A 12903-nucleotide genomic window follows, 5' to 3' on the forward strand; every position below is an offset into this window, starting at 1 on the left:
AAGGTCCTAATTACAACTTGGATCATTGACTGTTTTTCAGATGGGGAAAAGGCAGATATATCTGCCAACATCTATCCAGACATAAATATCATCACTGGAGCTCTGAAACTGTACTTTAGGGACTTACCCATCCCTGTCATCACTTATGATACCTATTCCAAATTTATAGAAGCAGCAAGTAAGTATGGAAAACTAAGTTTTCATTTGCACTAAACATTTCAGTACCATGTTTTTGATCTTAAGAAAGTTAAAACTCAGGACAGTTTCATTTATTGCATGAGCGCTTGTTTTGCCAAGTGAGTGCACAGTGGTCCAATCGTCAGAAAGCCAGCAGAGTGCCCCAGCTGAGCTGAACCGCTTCTAAGCCAGCTTTGTGCACAGAAGTTGGGTACCAGGCAGTTTTGTGTCTCCTCATTGCTCTCCATATGCAGCCAACCAGCTCAGCCAGGCCTAGATAGATAATGCTATCCATTGAAAGTGTGAATACTTTTGTAGTAAGAAATTATATATTCCCCCAAGGACAGCTATGGAGATTAACCACTTTCATCCATGCAGCAGAATCACACTGTGAATTCATTCAGGTTGCATCCAAGTCTCTCCAGTGATGCGGTCCAAAGTTAATGGGAGGCCAAAGTTATACTGTGTCAAGTTCTATTCGAGGACCTCTCACCAGTGTCTTCTAGTTTATGCTTCTCATCTGTCCCCTGAGGCAAATGTTACAATCCACATTTACAGAGGAGAAAAGTCAGATGTGGAGAGCTGAGCTCACAGGTCCAGGAATGGACTGTCAGCCGCAGTTGCTCGTTCAGGGTTCACAAAGAGGGCTCACTGCTGTGAGTGGAGGGTGAAAAGCAGGATGTCAGGGAAAGGGCTACTTTTTGCCCAGAAATAGATGATGCTAACAAAGGAGAGATTCGGATCTTGAGATGCATGATACAGAAGTGAAGCCCACTTTGAGAAACTTTTTTTTAATATGAGGGTTTTTAAAAAATCTTTAAAGGTTAAAAAGTATAGTTATATGCTACTGGGTATGCTAATAAGCTACCTGGCAGGAGAAAACAAGCGTGAGTTGGGATTTGTGCATGGTACATTTTCCAGATGAGTTATGGCCTTACTCCCTGGTGAGAACCTTCTTTCCCAGGTTCTGGTAGCCCTAGGTAGACAAGATCCCAACAGCTTGGTACCTTCTACCCCAGGAGAAATAGCTGGAGGGTTTTCTTTGAGTACATGCCAGTACCTATCAGAGACCCCAAATCCAGAAGTGTGCAGGCTTCCTCCCATTGTTATCATGCCTGGTGTCTGTTTCCTAACCTGGGCTGAACACCAGGGGTAAGCCTGCCAGAACGTTAGTGACAAGTGCCTTCGATGTAGACTGAGTCGGCCAGCCTGCCTGCCAATGTCCTTGCATTGCAAAATTCATTCAGTTATAGAAGCCTGCCAGGAAGGACTTACTTGACAGTGTTAGTGGCACACCACCATGTGTGGTAGAATTAAAAGTAGAGCTTATGGTAGTGAGATCTCCAGCAAATCCAATGTCCAGAAGACAGATAGAGCACACACAGACTGCGCATGTGCCCTCACACTGTAAGCATTGTATTGGGATGCCAGTTCCCGGAGGACAGGAACCGTGTCCAGCCTCCAGCCCCCCACATCATGGAAACACAGTAAGTATCTGACACTTAGCCTTAGACTCTTTCTGGAATGCGGCAAGATGCAAACAAACATTACTTTCCGTGAAAGAGTACCTGAAATTGCATGAATTTATTAGACTGTCCTCATTCATGGTCAAGACAAAGAGACATTGTCACTTCTTTGGACGTTCTAATGTCACAGCTCTGTGCTAACATCTGTTCTGTGTGATCTTCACAGAAATTTCCAATGCAGATGAGAGGCTGGAAGCAGTCCACGAAGTGCTGATGTTGCTGCCTCCCGCCCACTATGAGACCTTGCGCTATCTAATGATCCATCTCAAAAAGTAAGCATCACTTCTCTTACTGATCTGCCCCTCAACTGCCCCTGGGGCAGCTAATGCATGAGGGAAACTTGACTATAGAGTGGGCAGACACTCTATTTAAAGTGGACTGTGCTGCCTTCCTGGGCCTGCCCCAGTTGTAGCTGCTAGAATCCATGTTCCACGCTGAGGGGTGCTTCATGCACTTTCCATGGGGTATGGGCATTCATACAGGCCTGGACTGAAGGAAGTTGAATGTCTAATCCAAAGAAGTGAATCCAAGACTGAAATCAAGGCAGATTGATCCAGAGTTTACACTCTTGTCTTAACTGCTTACACTCCACGGCTAGGCTGCTTATCCTCCATATTGCACCTCCCTATGTGTGCTGTTTGTCTCGTCTTTCTCTTGCTGTTCCCCTCAGGCTCAGACTCCTGGGCCTGTGATCTCTTGTTTTCTTTGTTTTTGTTTTTTTTCCGGGTACCAGGAATCGAACCCATGACCTTGCGCTAGCCAGGCAGACGCTGTGCTGCTGAGCTAAATCCCCAGCCCTATCTCTTGTTTTCTTGATGTATGAGTTCTCTGTCTCCAAGAAACAAATTGCTACCAAACTTTGTGGCTTAACACAGTAAATATGTGTTATCTCCCTCATCTGTGGGCCAGAGATCAAGCTGTGTCTTAGCAGTGGCCTCTGGTTCAAGGTCCCTCATGAAGTCAGCCAGGCTGCAATCTCATCTGCAAGCTTCATGGAAGGGAATTTCTACTTCCAAGCTAGCTCATGGGTTGTTGGCAGGGTCCAGTCCTTGAAGGCTGTTGTCCTGAAGGCCACTGTCCTCTTTGACTGATGCTGGAGATATCCCCAGCTGCTTCCCATGGGGGTTCCCCCACAGGTAGCACACAAGATGGCAACTGGCTTCCCTCAGAGCAAACAAGCAGGAGGATCCAAGAGGAAAGGCTACCTTTTGAGGAAGTGACATCCTGTGGCTTTTGCTGTTTTATATGTTAAAAGCCAGTCATTAGGCCCAGCCCTTATTTACAGGAGACAAGGACTGTGGGGCCCTCTCAGAGGACATCTATCATGATACGTTATCTAGGTAGAGCACAGGAGGCAGAGGTGGAGACTTTTGAATGTTTACAACACACTAGCACTCTTGGCTCCAGGCCCCTCCCTAAACCGTGGATCCCTTTTCTTTCCTATACATTTGTAATGAGAACAAGGAGTTGGTCTTTGAATGTTGGAGGGATCAAAGCATATCTGTGTGTCTCTCTTTGTGTTTCTGGAATATACATGACAGCAGCCCATTCTTAGATAAAATGAACCAAAAAGTATCTATATTGAACACGTTACAGATCTGCTCTGCCTGTGAACAGAAGCAGGTTGAGAATAATGTAGGAACACTAAGTTCTTGGATTTTACTTTGCTGCCTTATTCCGACTATTGCTCAGACCAGTGATGAGAGATTGTAATACACAGTTCAAAGACTCCCATTTTGGTTAATCTATTGAATGTAAGAGCAGAGTATAAGTAAGTTTTGGACAAGTACTGTAATAGACTATGAGTATCACACTAAGCTTTCAATTAGCTGTAAATTATTTCTTTCACTGTGGTTCATGCCCAGTTGTTACAATTTGGGAGGCAAAGTACCAGTATCAAGAAAAATGCTGGCATCTCCCAGATGAATTGGTAAATGCCAATAATCTTATATTGCCATTGTGATGTGTTTACTAGCTAGCTTGTTTGGTCAGATGTAGTGTCTGACTTCATAGGAAAAGGTAAAGATTTTAACAGTGAAAAATGTCCTCTCTTCTACCTCCCTCTTACCTTTGCAGCACGAAAGTGACTCCAACTGAGTTGACCTTCTTAAAACAATACTAAGTGGGAAACCCTTACTAGCTCTCAGGGGATAGACAGCAAGGAATGCCCTTCTGTGTAAAACCTAAGTGCATTTTAATTGTCTCTAGCTCTTTGGAGATCTGCTCCTTTTTAGATCTATGCTGAGCACTCTAAAATCTAAATTCTTGAAAACAGGAATCTGAGAGATAATTATTTTATTCTATAGGAAAGTAGTAAGCCAGCTTAGGGGGTTAGATTTCATTCTGAAAGTCCCTTTAGTTTTTGTCTGGCAATTGAAAAGATGATTTTTAATTCCAACAATGACTACTGCTCTGGAACTCATCCTGGGGTAGCTGGAAGTAATGTCCAACTGCTTTCCCGTCTGGCCACTTTCCAGCCGTTCCCCTGTCCCCTGATAACTGCCCAGCTCTTCCTAAGTACACTGCATGGCAGCCCGCTCTGTAAGCAGCTTTCTCCTCCACTGCCACCCCTGCCAGCAGACGGGGGACCTGCTCTCAGCTTTCCATTTTCCAGTTTACAGACCAGTGAAACACAATGGAAGAAAGATTTCTATATAAAGCCCCTGATGGCCCCACGGGGCTTCAGTAATCTTCTGTTCCCTCAAACCGATATCCCTTAAATGATAGCTCTATGCTTTTTTAGTAAGGATGACTGATTTTCTAATTTTTAAAATTGTGTCCATGCTAGATTTACATAAGACAGTGTCACCAACTAACTTAAAAAGAAAACCAAATCAGGAAATTACCTTTTAAAAAAAACACCTTTCTGCCATTCTGATGCTCAGGTTACTTTTTTATTTTTTAAATTCCTGAGCCAGTAATGGTCTTCAATCTTCAGTGCCTCAACAGTGTGTAAATTCATCCACAAATCTACACAATGTCTCTGTGTATCTGTGTCTGTTTTTCAGAGTAACTATGAATGAAAAGGACAATTTAATGAATGCAGAAAATCTGGGGATCGTGTTTGGGCCCACCCTGATGAGGCCTCCTGAGGACAGCACCCTTACAACCCTCCACGACATGCGGTACCAAAAGCTGATCGTGCAGATTTTGATAGAAAACGAAGATGTTTTGTTCTAATCCAACAGGGAAATGAGCTGAATGGCCCCAGCCTCATCCTAGCCGATAGAGTGAAAGAAATAAAAACATTTCTTCACTTGATTTCTTTTTCAAACAAGTGACAGAGTTTCCTGGACCACAGTGGATTGCAGAGTTGGGTACTGTGTCTCATAGACACGCCCTCCTCCACGCGAGAACAGGGTGAGGGCGAGAGAGCCCCGGCCTCGGGTCTTTTGCTGTGCCTCGTATGTATGTTTGTTTTGCTGGAAGAGTGATTAATAAATCTTTCTTTAACTTATTAAAAACAATGTAGACCGTAAGCTTCAATCTCATCAGTAATAAAGGGGAACTTAATTCATAAAGGTACTTGATACAGTTATACATTTTCCACTTACAGAAAGAAGACAATTCTATATGTTAAATGTTAAATGAAACCTATATTGTAAAATGTATTTTTATTTTAGCTGCAAGAATGTTATTTTATTTTAGCAAATAGAACTCAATGCAGTGCATTGACTATTACCCTATGTACCTTGTCCTGCGTCCTTGCTGTGATGCCCTGGAAGTTTGACCACAAATGCAGTATTATCTTGGCATACCTCTGCCCTTATTAGTGCTTTTCAATGAAATTTCACTGCCACATGTGTCCCTGCTTTTGATAGTTTTTGCTCTTAAGCACCGCCATTCTGCTATCGTATAGTATAGATTTATAACAATTATAGGGTGGACTAAAACATCCACAAATTTTCTTTCCATGAAAATTTTGTGAATTTCCAACATAATTATGGAGTCAGTCCCTGCCTTCCCATGTAATGAGTGTGTAACCCAGAACATGCAGAATGTGGTCATTTTGTGTAAACTGATTTGAGGACACTGGATGTATCTGGACCATGAAAACAGCACTTTTTCCTCTTTTCTTTTCAGCTAAACCCTCAAAATCCATATGTTAATGACAAGTTGAATTTTTGTCACATTCACATACGACAAAAAGTGACCCTGTAGAATAATTTTTAATTTTTTTGCTTTTGTTTTATAAACAAACCTATTTTTAAAGTAAAGAATGAATCATGTTGCTTTTTGCTAAATATGTGTTCATCCTTGAAAAAAGTAATTCTATATGGGAAATAATTTCATATAATTCTATTACTTTAGTTAGATCCTGTTGGTTATATTTATCTCGGCATAAGCCTTTTCCACCAAGATTTCTATATTTTGTAACGTAGGTAAAATATTTAAAACATCAAAAACTGTAAACCTAGAGTTTTTAAAATCCAACTGCAATGTCTTTCCCTGATTGTCTGAGATGAGTCGTGTAATTACTCACAAGTCTTGCTTTGGAGTGACCACAAGAGATGCACTGTGTGTGGTATGGCATGAGAGGAGGTACACAGCGTGGCTGTCATACTGGGAAGTCCCAGGGCCCTGCAGATGGACTCTGTTGTCACCTGGGGGTCAGCATTGTTCAGCCTGCTCCCTACCATTAGCCTTCCTCCCAACTGTACAAATTCATCTGTTGTAGCTTATGTACTTCTTGATACTGTCAAAAAAATTATCTGGAAATGGTTTTATTTTGTGAAGTGAATAATACTTTGTAATTTATGATAGTGTAAATGGAAGGAAAAGCATTACATGTATTAAATTCTTCTGTCTATCATTTTGGAGTATGTTCAGAGAAGTGGTGTCTGCAGGTGGCATGGGGAGAATCTTTAAAATCTTATTCTCAGGGAGATTTGGCAATAGATTTTCTATCATTGTCAAACCAGAGGAGAAAGCAGAATCAGCTCATTATTGCGTTCCAGTCACCTCCACCAGCTTCTTGCTAGAGAGCTTGCTTTGAGGTTATATGATTCCTCCATCACCTTCTAGAAGGCCAGTTGTGCTTGTGCCCTCCACGGAGAGGTAAGGAGTTTCAGAGAATCACCACTGGCTGCTTAGAGGAGCAGAATGAGGATTCTGAAGTCAGAAACTCCCAAGCTGGAATTCTAGACTTGCCTGTTACTAGCTGTACATGACTTTCAGAATGAGTTGGCTTATTTGAAAAAGCAGGCACAACATTTTAAATGAAATCATGATCCAAAGCAATCAGTAATAGTTATTTCCCACTATTTTAAAAGTGATGCCTTATAAAGGAAAAGGATATGACATGGGGACGAGTTAAAAGAAGCATGAGAAGACGAGGATTTGTCTCAGGTTAAATCCAAGTCCAAGACATACTAGGGGATATTATATAGCAAAGTTCTGTAATATGTGATGAGGTTCACTTAACTCCTTTTGTCGAATGTGATTACAACATTTGATCCCTCTGCCTTGCTTTAATCTGAAGCCTGCTCGCCCGTGCGTATCTACCCACCATCTGGCAGCCTGACATAGCTCCCCTTACCCAGTTTGACATCCCTACCAGGGATGGAGTCCTGGCAGTCACTCTGCCAGGAGTCAGTCTGATAGACCATAAAAGGTACAGCCTAATTCCTAGGAATCCACAGTTAAGATTGTGCACAAGTGACTTGGGGCAGGTGGGACAGGGGTATGATGGGTGGGAGGATGGGAGGGTACAGCTTTTCTTTCTCCATTAAATTCAGTGGACATTTCAGAGGAAGCAGGAGGTGAACCTAAGAAGGCATTGTAGAGAGGGGCTGGGAAGATACATGGCATACACTTGAAGGATTCCTGGGTTGTCCTGACCCTACTGAAAACCCAGATCTGGAGACTTATAAATTCCCATGCTCTAAACAGTACCCACTTTATAGCCATTTAAAAAACTTAACAGTTATTAGTTTTCAACAAATACTTGTCAAGCATTTATTTTTAGGCCAGATACTAAATACTTGGAGGCAAGGAAAAGGCTTATCACACGGGAAGGATTAAATAATAAGTTTAGTCTAGTGGGCAAGAGGAAATTGGTCATGTTAAGGCCTTTAGGTTCTAATATAAGGAGAGTGTGAGCTACTAATACTTCCTTTTTAAATAGACTTTTTAATTGTGTAATGGTTTTATATTTGCAGAAAAGTTGTAAAGAAACTACAGATTGTTCTTGTATACCCCTTTACACTTTTCAAAGATGGCTTACTTGATTATAGATCCAGCAAAGACCATGTCAGCAGATGGAGAGTAGTGAGAATTGCAGGGACTCAGTTAAATATTCACCACTGTGAGCCTGAGATGATGGTAGCTTGGACTGGGTGGTCACAAGGCAGACATAAAGAGAACTAGGTTATATGTAGGAAATAAAGTTGAAAAGGATGGGTTATAGATTGGATTAAGAAATTCAGGATAAGTCTCAGATTGCTTAATTTGGCAACTGCAATATTTACTGAGAATATATACAGGACATCTGGCTATTGGGGAGAGACAGAAAAAGTGGAAAAGGTTAGACATGATTAAATGAAATAGTGGAATTTCCAAGCAGAAGTGTTTCCTGAGAAATTGCATGAACAGAATTGGGCTAGAGACGTGGATTTGGGAGTGAATCACTAGAGATAATAATTGAAGACATGGGATTGAGTAAGAGTACTCAAGGAGACTGACGGGAGAAATGTAAGGGAGGCCACACTCACAGGTCTCTGGAACACCAGCACTCAGGTGAGAGGAAGAGAAAGAAGAAAACATAAATGTGGTCCACTTGAATGTAATGTTTACATGCTTTATAGATGCAAATAAGCCTCTGCTATGTCTGAATGTCTGTGTCCTCCTGAAGTTCCTTTGCTGAAACCTAATCCCCAGTGTAATGGCATTGGAGATGAGGCTGTGGGAAGGTGATTTAGTATAGTCAAAATCACACCTGAGCAGAGATGGAGCTCCCTTATTCAAGGTGTTTGGACATCTTAAAAGCAGTCAAGATTGTTTAGTAAAGATGCGGGCAATGGCTTTGCAACATTGCGGGAGTTTGTTCAAATTTTTGATGGCTTCACATAATATTTTATACTCTTCCAACCTTCCCTCATAATCTCAGGTCTCCACAGCCCCCTGCCGTAATTCTAGCTCCAACTCTGATGTAATAGTGTCTACACTATGAAACTCGTGAGGGACCTGCAACCAAGGTCCCTGGTGAGCATGCCTCTGACTGTCCCATTCAACTGTTTCAAATCTTTATGCCTGCTATACTTGTATCACATTGAAAGAATTTTATACTTCAGAATAAATTAAAGGCCTTCATCTCATTCTGGTCTGCTTTGCTCACCACTCTACCTACCCCAGCTCCTACCTGGCACTGTACCTAGCACAGAGCAGGCACCCCAAGCTTTTCTAAATTAAAGGCCTATTCCTTATATACAAATAATGTCCCATTTTGATTAAATGAAAGAGATGAATTCTGGAAGCAGAATAATCTGGAAATGCACATTTAGTCCTCTATGTCATTTGTAGCTGTGCCTAACATCCGAACCCTTCAGTGTTTTTGAAGCTTTCTCCCTAAATAGAGGCTTCTCCTTTGGAACTAAACCTCCTTAAGTAGTCTTCGCCATGTTCTTTCTTGTTTTCTCCAGGAGGAATGGTTAACCCTCAGAACAACTCAGTTTAAAGAACCTGAAGATGTAAGTCTCTAATTCAATAGCAGGATACACTGATAGCGGCAGCGTCACTGGACTAGAATCAAGAGCAGTGTAGACAGGAAGAGGTTAGGTGCTGGGTCTAGACAGCATCCTCTTTCAGTCCCAGCCTCATCGCTTTCTCACAGGGTGACTTCTGGAAAGTTACATTAATTTTTAAGCCTCACATTCCTTGTTGTTTAAATGAACTAATACCAGTTCTTATTCCCTTTATTGGGAATAAGTGTTATTGGGAAGGTTAAGACAATCTCAGGACGATGCTCACTATAAAGTTTGGGGCACAAAGTAAACAAGCAAATGCTTTTCAGAAAAAAAGAAATCAGCAGCTTGGAGAAGCATTTATGAGAGCATGTTAGCCATGAGTATCTTTTTTCTCAGTCTGTAAGACACCTGACTTATTGCTCTCTAGCAAGTGAGAAAATTATAGGAGTTTAGCAGTTTACATTGGCAGCCAATTCAAAGGCAAGCCACACCTGCCTCATGCAGAGTTGTGTGGGAGAGAAAGACAGCATGAAGTTTAGAGCCATGAGACGTGGCTGTGTCACAGGTGAGGCTTTTAAGATTTCTGAGCTTCAGATTTCTCCCTTTTGAAACAGGAAAAGCCCTCCTGCTGAACTCATCAGCCACGTGGGATTATCACCAAAGCAAGTGTGGAGCACTGTCACACCCCCTGACACCCTCAGTACCACCCTCTCCCCACCTCCCTTTATATTGCACAAGACCGCAGGTGTGTGTACACCTCCACAGTTGCTTCTGGCCCTACTTTCTCCTGGCCAATCACATCCACACTGGCTTGGAACACTGCCAACTAATCTGCATTATCCCCAAGATTCAGTAAGCTACTTGATGTCGTGTAACAAATCCCTTCTGCTTAAACTGTTTCTGATCTATTACTAGCAACCAAGGTCCCTCATGAACACACCTTGGACTCTGCCATTCAACTCTTCAGAATCTTTCTGTCGGTCATACTTGCATCATATTGAAAGAATTTTAAAATTCAGAATAAATTAAAGGCCTTCATCACATTCTCTTTTCCTCTTTCCCATTCCTTGGTACATTTTATACTGCTCCTACATATGTTCAGTGTATACCATGTTTTATAGAATGGTACCAAACCCGAGGCCTACATGATTCTATATTTGACATTTTCTCCTCCATATGATGTATGAGAAATGTATCCCTGTTCATTCATATAGATCTGAATCATTTTAACTGTCCTAAAATCTTTTATTAGGTAACTTATCGTTTCTTCTAGCAATAGATATTAGATCATTTCCTCCTTTTCTCTTGATACCACCAATTTCCTGAACATTCTCATGAAAGTCTGATTGTGCTAGAAGTGGAACTGCTAGACCATGGAGAATGTATATCATCAGATTGTTAATGCTCAGCAGTGTCTGAGAGTTCCTGTTACTCCAAATCCTTATCAACACTTGGCATTACCAGACCTAAATATTTTTGCTAATGAAGTTTCTCATCTGAGTCTGTTACCCAACAAAGAATGAGAACCATTCTTCCCCACAAATACCCTGTATGGTAACAAAACTCCCTTCTTGTCCCTATGAGATCATTTTTTCATAAAAATCACACATGGGTGCTGTTTTATTAAATGCCTTTTCCTGAAATCTCTAGGTCACATTTTCTCTTTTACTTGTTAACATGGTATATTATATTTAAAAAATGACAATGTTAAGCCATCCTTACACTCCTAAGAAACTTTTTACTTTATCATATGTGGTAAGTTTTTAAATATGTTTAAATATGGTACTTCTAAAAATTATGCTTCTAGCTATTTCTTTCTCTATTTTTAAATTTTGTATCATGGCTGGGTATATAGCTGCTGAGGTAGAGTACTTGCCTAGCATGTGCAAGGCCCCAAGCTCAATCCCCAGCAGTGCAAAAGACCAATTTTGATATCAACCTTCACATATGAAATTGACCTGTGCCTATGGAATTACATGTTTTTCTCTATCTTTCTTTCCTCTGAAAGAGTTTGTATAAGATTGGTAAAGTTAACTAGGTGTGGTGGCAGACACCTGTAATCCCAGCACTCAGGCTGAAGGTCATGAGTTCCAGGCCAATTTGAAGTATGTAGCAAAACCTTGTCACAACAAAACAAAACAAAAGGATTGGTAAAGTACTTAGCTTTACATTCAGGTACAAGTATCCAAAACTCAAATTACAGTAGATTAAATAAAAGTTTATTTCTTTCTCATACAAAATTCCAGTTGGGTAATGCAGATCTGAGGTGCTAGCTCCATATCACCAGGAACCGGTTTCCTTCTGTCTCATGGTTCCACTGGGGGGTCTCCTGCTTGAGCTTCCCCCACATAGCGCTGCCTCCTCCTAAAGCCTTGGATGAACCCTCCTCACCACCCTGGCTTCTAAAGGACCTGCCAACACCTATTTCTTCTGGGATCTCCCAACCTGGCTTGGGTCCTTATCACATCCAAACCCTCTAGGATTGCCTAAGGCCCACAGCAATGAATAGACCTCTGCCACACCATTGGGAAAGGGCAGCTCACTCTCCACAGGTCTCTGTACTAGTACAGGAAAACCCTTTGACCACAGACTCCTTTCTATGCCCCATACATGAGGATACACAGTAAGCTTTAAGAGTCCTGTGGACACCATCAATCTTGGAGTTCCCCACACCAAAGAACATTGTCAATTTTTTCTCTAAAAATGAATGCTAGCAATTTTCTTCTTCAGTGTTCTGTTTTTCCCCTTACTACACTCTCAAGATATGTGATGAAGCAAGGATCACAAAAATTGTTTGCATACTTTCTTAACATTCCTTTCATAGTTAAGCTAGCATCTCCTGTTCTTAACTTTTGGGGCGTTAGCGGACATTTGGTTAGCACCAGGAAAGCCCCATTTAAACTCCTAAACATATTACTTTTCAAATGAGGATCTATTACCTTGACAATCAAAGAACAGTAGATATTTGTATGAAATATCTAGGCAGTTTAAAATAGGCTATTAGCTGCAAGAAATGACCAGAAATTCAGATTCACCTTATAGATTACTATCTTCTAGTGAAGGCTATCAGATCACTCAGTTGCTGGCAGCTTTCACAATTTTACTAAAATTGCAAATAACACGCTGCATTTAAGTCACCATGATATAGTATATAATGGATTCTATTCAGTCATTTAAAAAGAATATTTTCTGTGCTTATTAACATGGAAATATTTCACTACATTAACTGGGAAATTGTTCTCAGTGTGCAAAGAGGAAAGAACATGCAGACTATGACTCTATTATTATTTTTAGGATGCTACCCAGAGTTTCCAGTTCTTGCAATGCAAAGAATAAGCAAACGAGTCATCCTTCATCCTTCTCTTTCTCCTGCACACCCCAGCAGAGCATCAGCGAAAGCCTGTTGGCTTTATGAACTTCACAATACACAGATGCATCTCAACTTACAATGGGGTTGTGTTCTGATAAATCTATTGTAAGTTGAAAATATTGTAAGCTGAAAATTAATTTAATTC

The 12903-nt window shown here is 41.1% G+C and overlaps 1 protein-coding gene across 3 annotated transcripts in view; it reads left to right on the forward strand.

Annotated features, from left to right (window-relative positions):
* The window catches only part of Chn2 (chimerin 2), a 276818-nt gene extending 270302 nt beyond the window's left edge, over positions 1 to 6516 (forward strand). For all 3 annotated transcript variants that reach the window (XM_005377472.2, XM_005377475.2, XM_005377474.1), the window contains 3 exons: positions 41 to 178; positions 1870 to 1975; positions 4712 to 6516. In XM_005377472.2, the coding sequence (XP_005377529.1) occupies positions 41 to 178; positions 1870 to 1975; positions 4712 to 4883 (416 nt within the window). In that variant the 3' untranslated portion in view covers positions 4884 to 6516. The remainder of the gene's footprint in view (positions 1 to 40; positions 179 to 1869; positions 1976 to 4711) is intronic.
* The last annotated feature ends 6387 nt before the right edge of the window (positions 6517 to 12903 follow it).

The sequence above is a fragment of the Chinchilla lanigera genome, unplaced genomic scaffold (genome assembly GCF_000276665.1).
Source record: "Chinchilla lanigera isolate Chin_1 unplaced genomic scaffold, ChiLan1.0 scaffold00009, whole genome shotgun sequence".
Classification (NCBI taxonomy): Eukaryota; Metazoa; Chordata; class Mammalia; order Rodentia; family Chinchillidae; genus Chinchilla; species Chinchilla lanigera.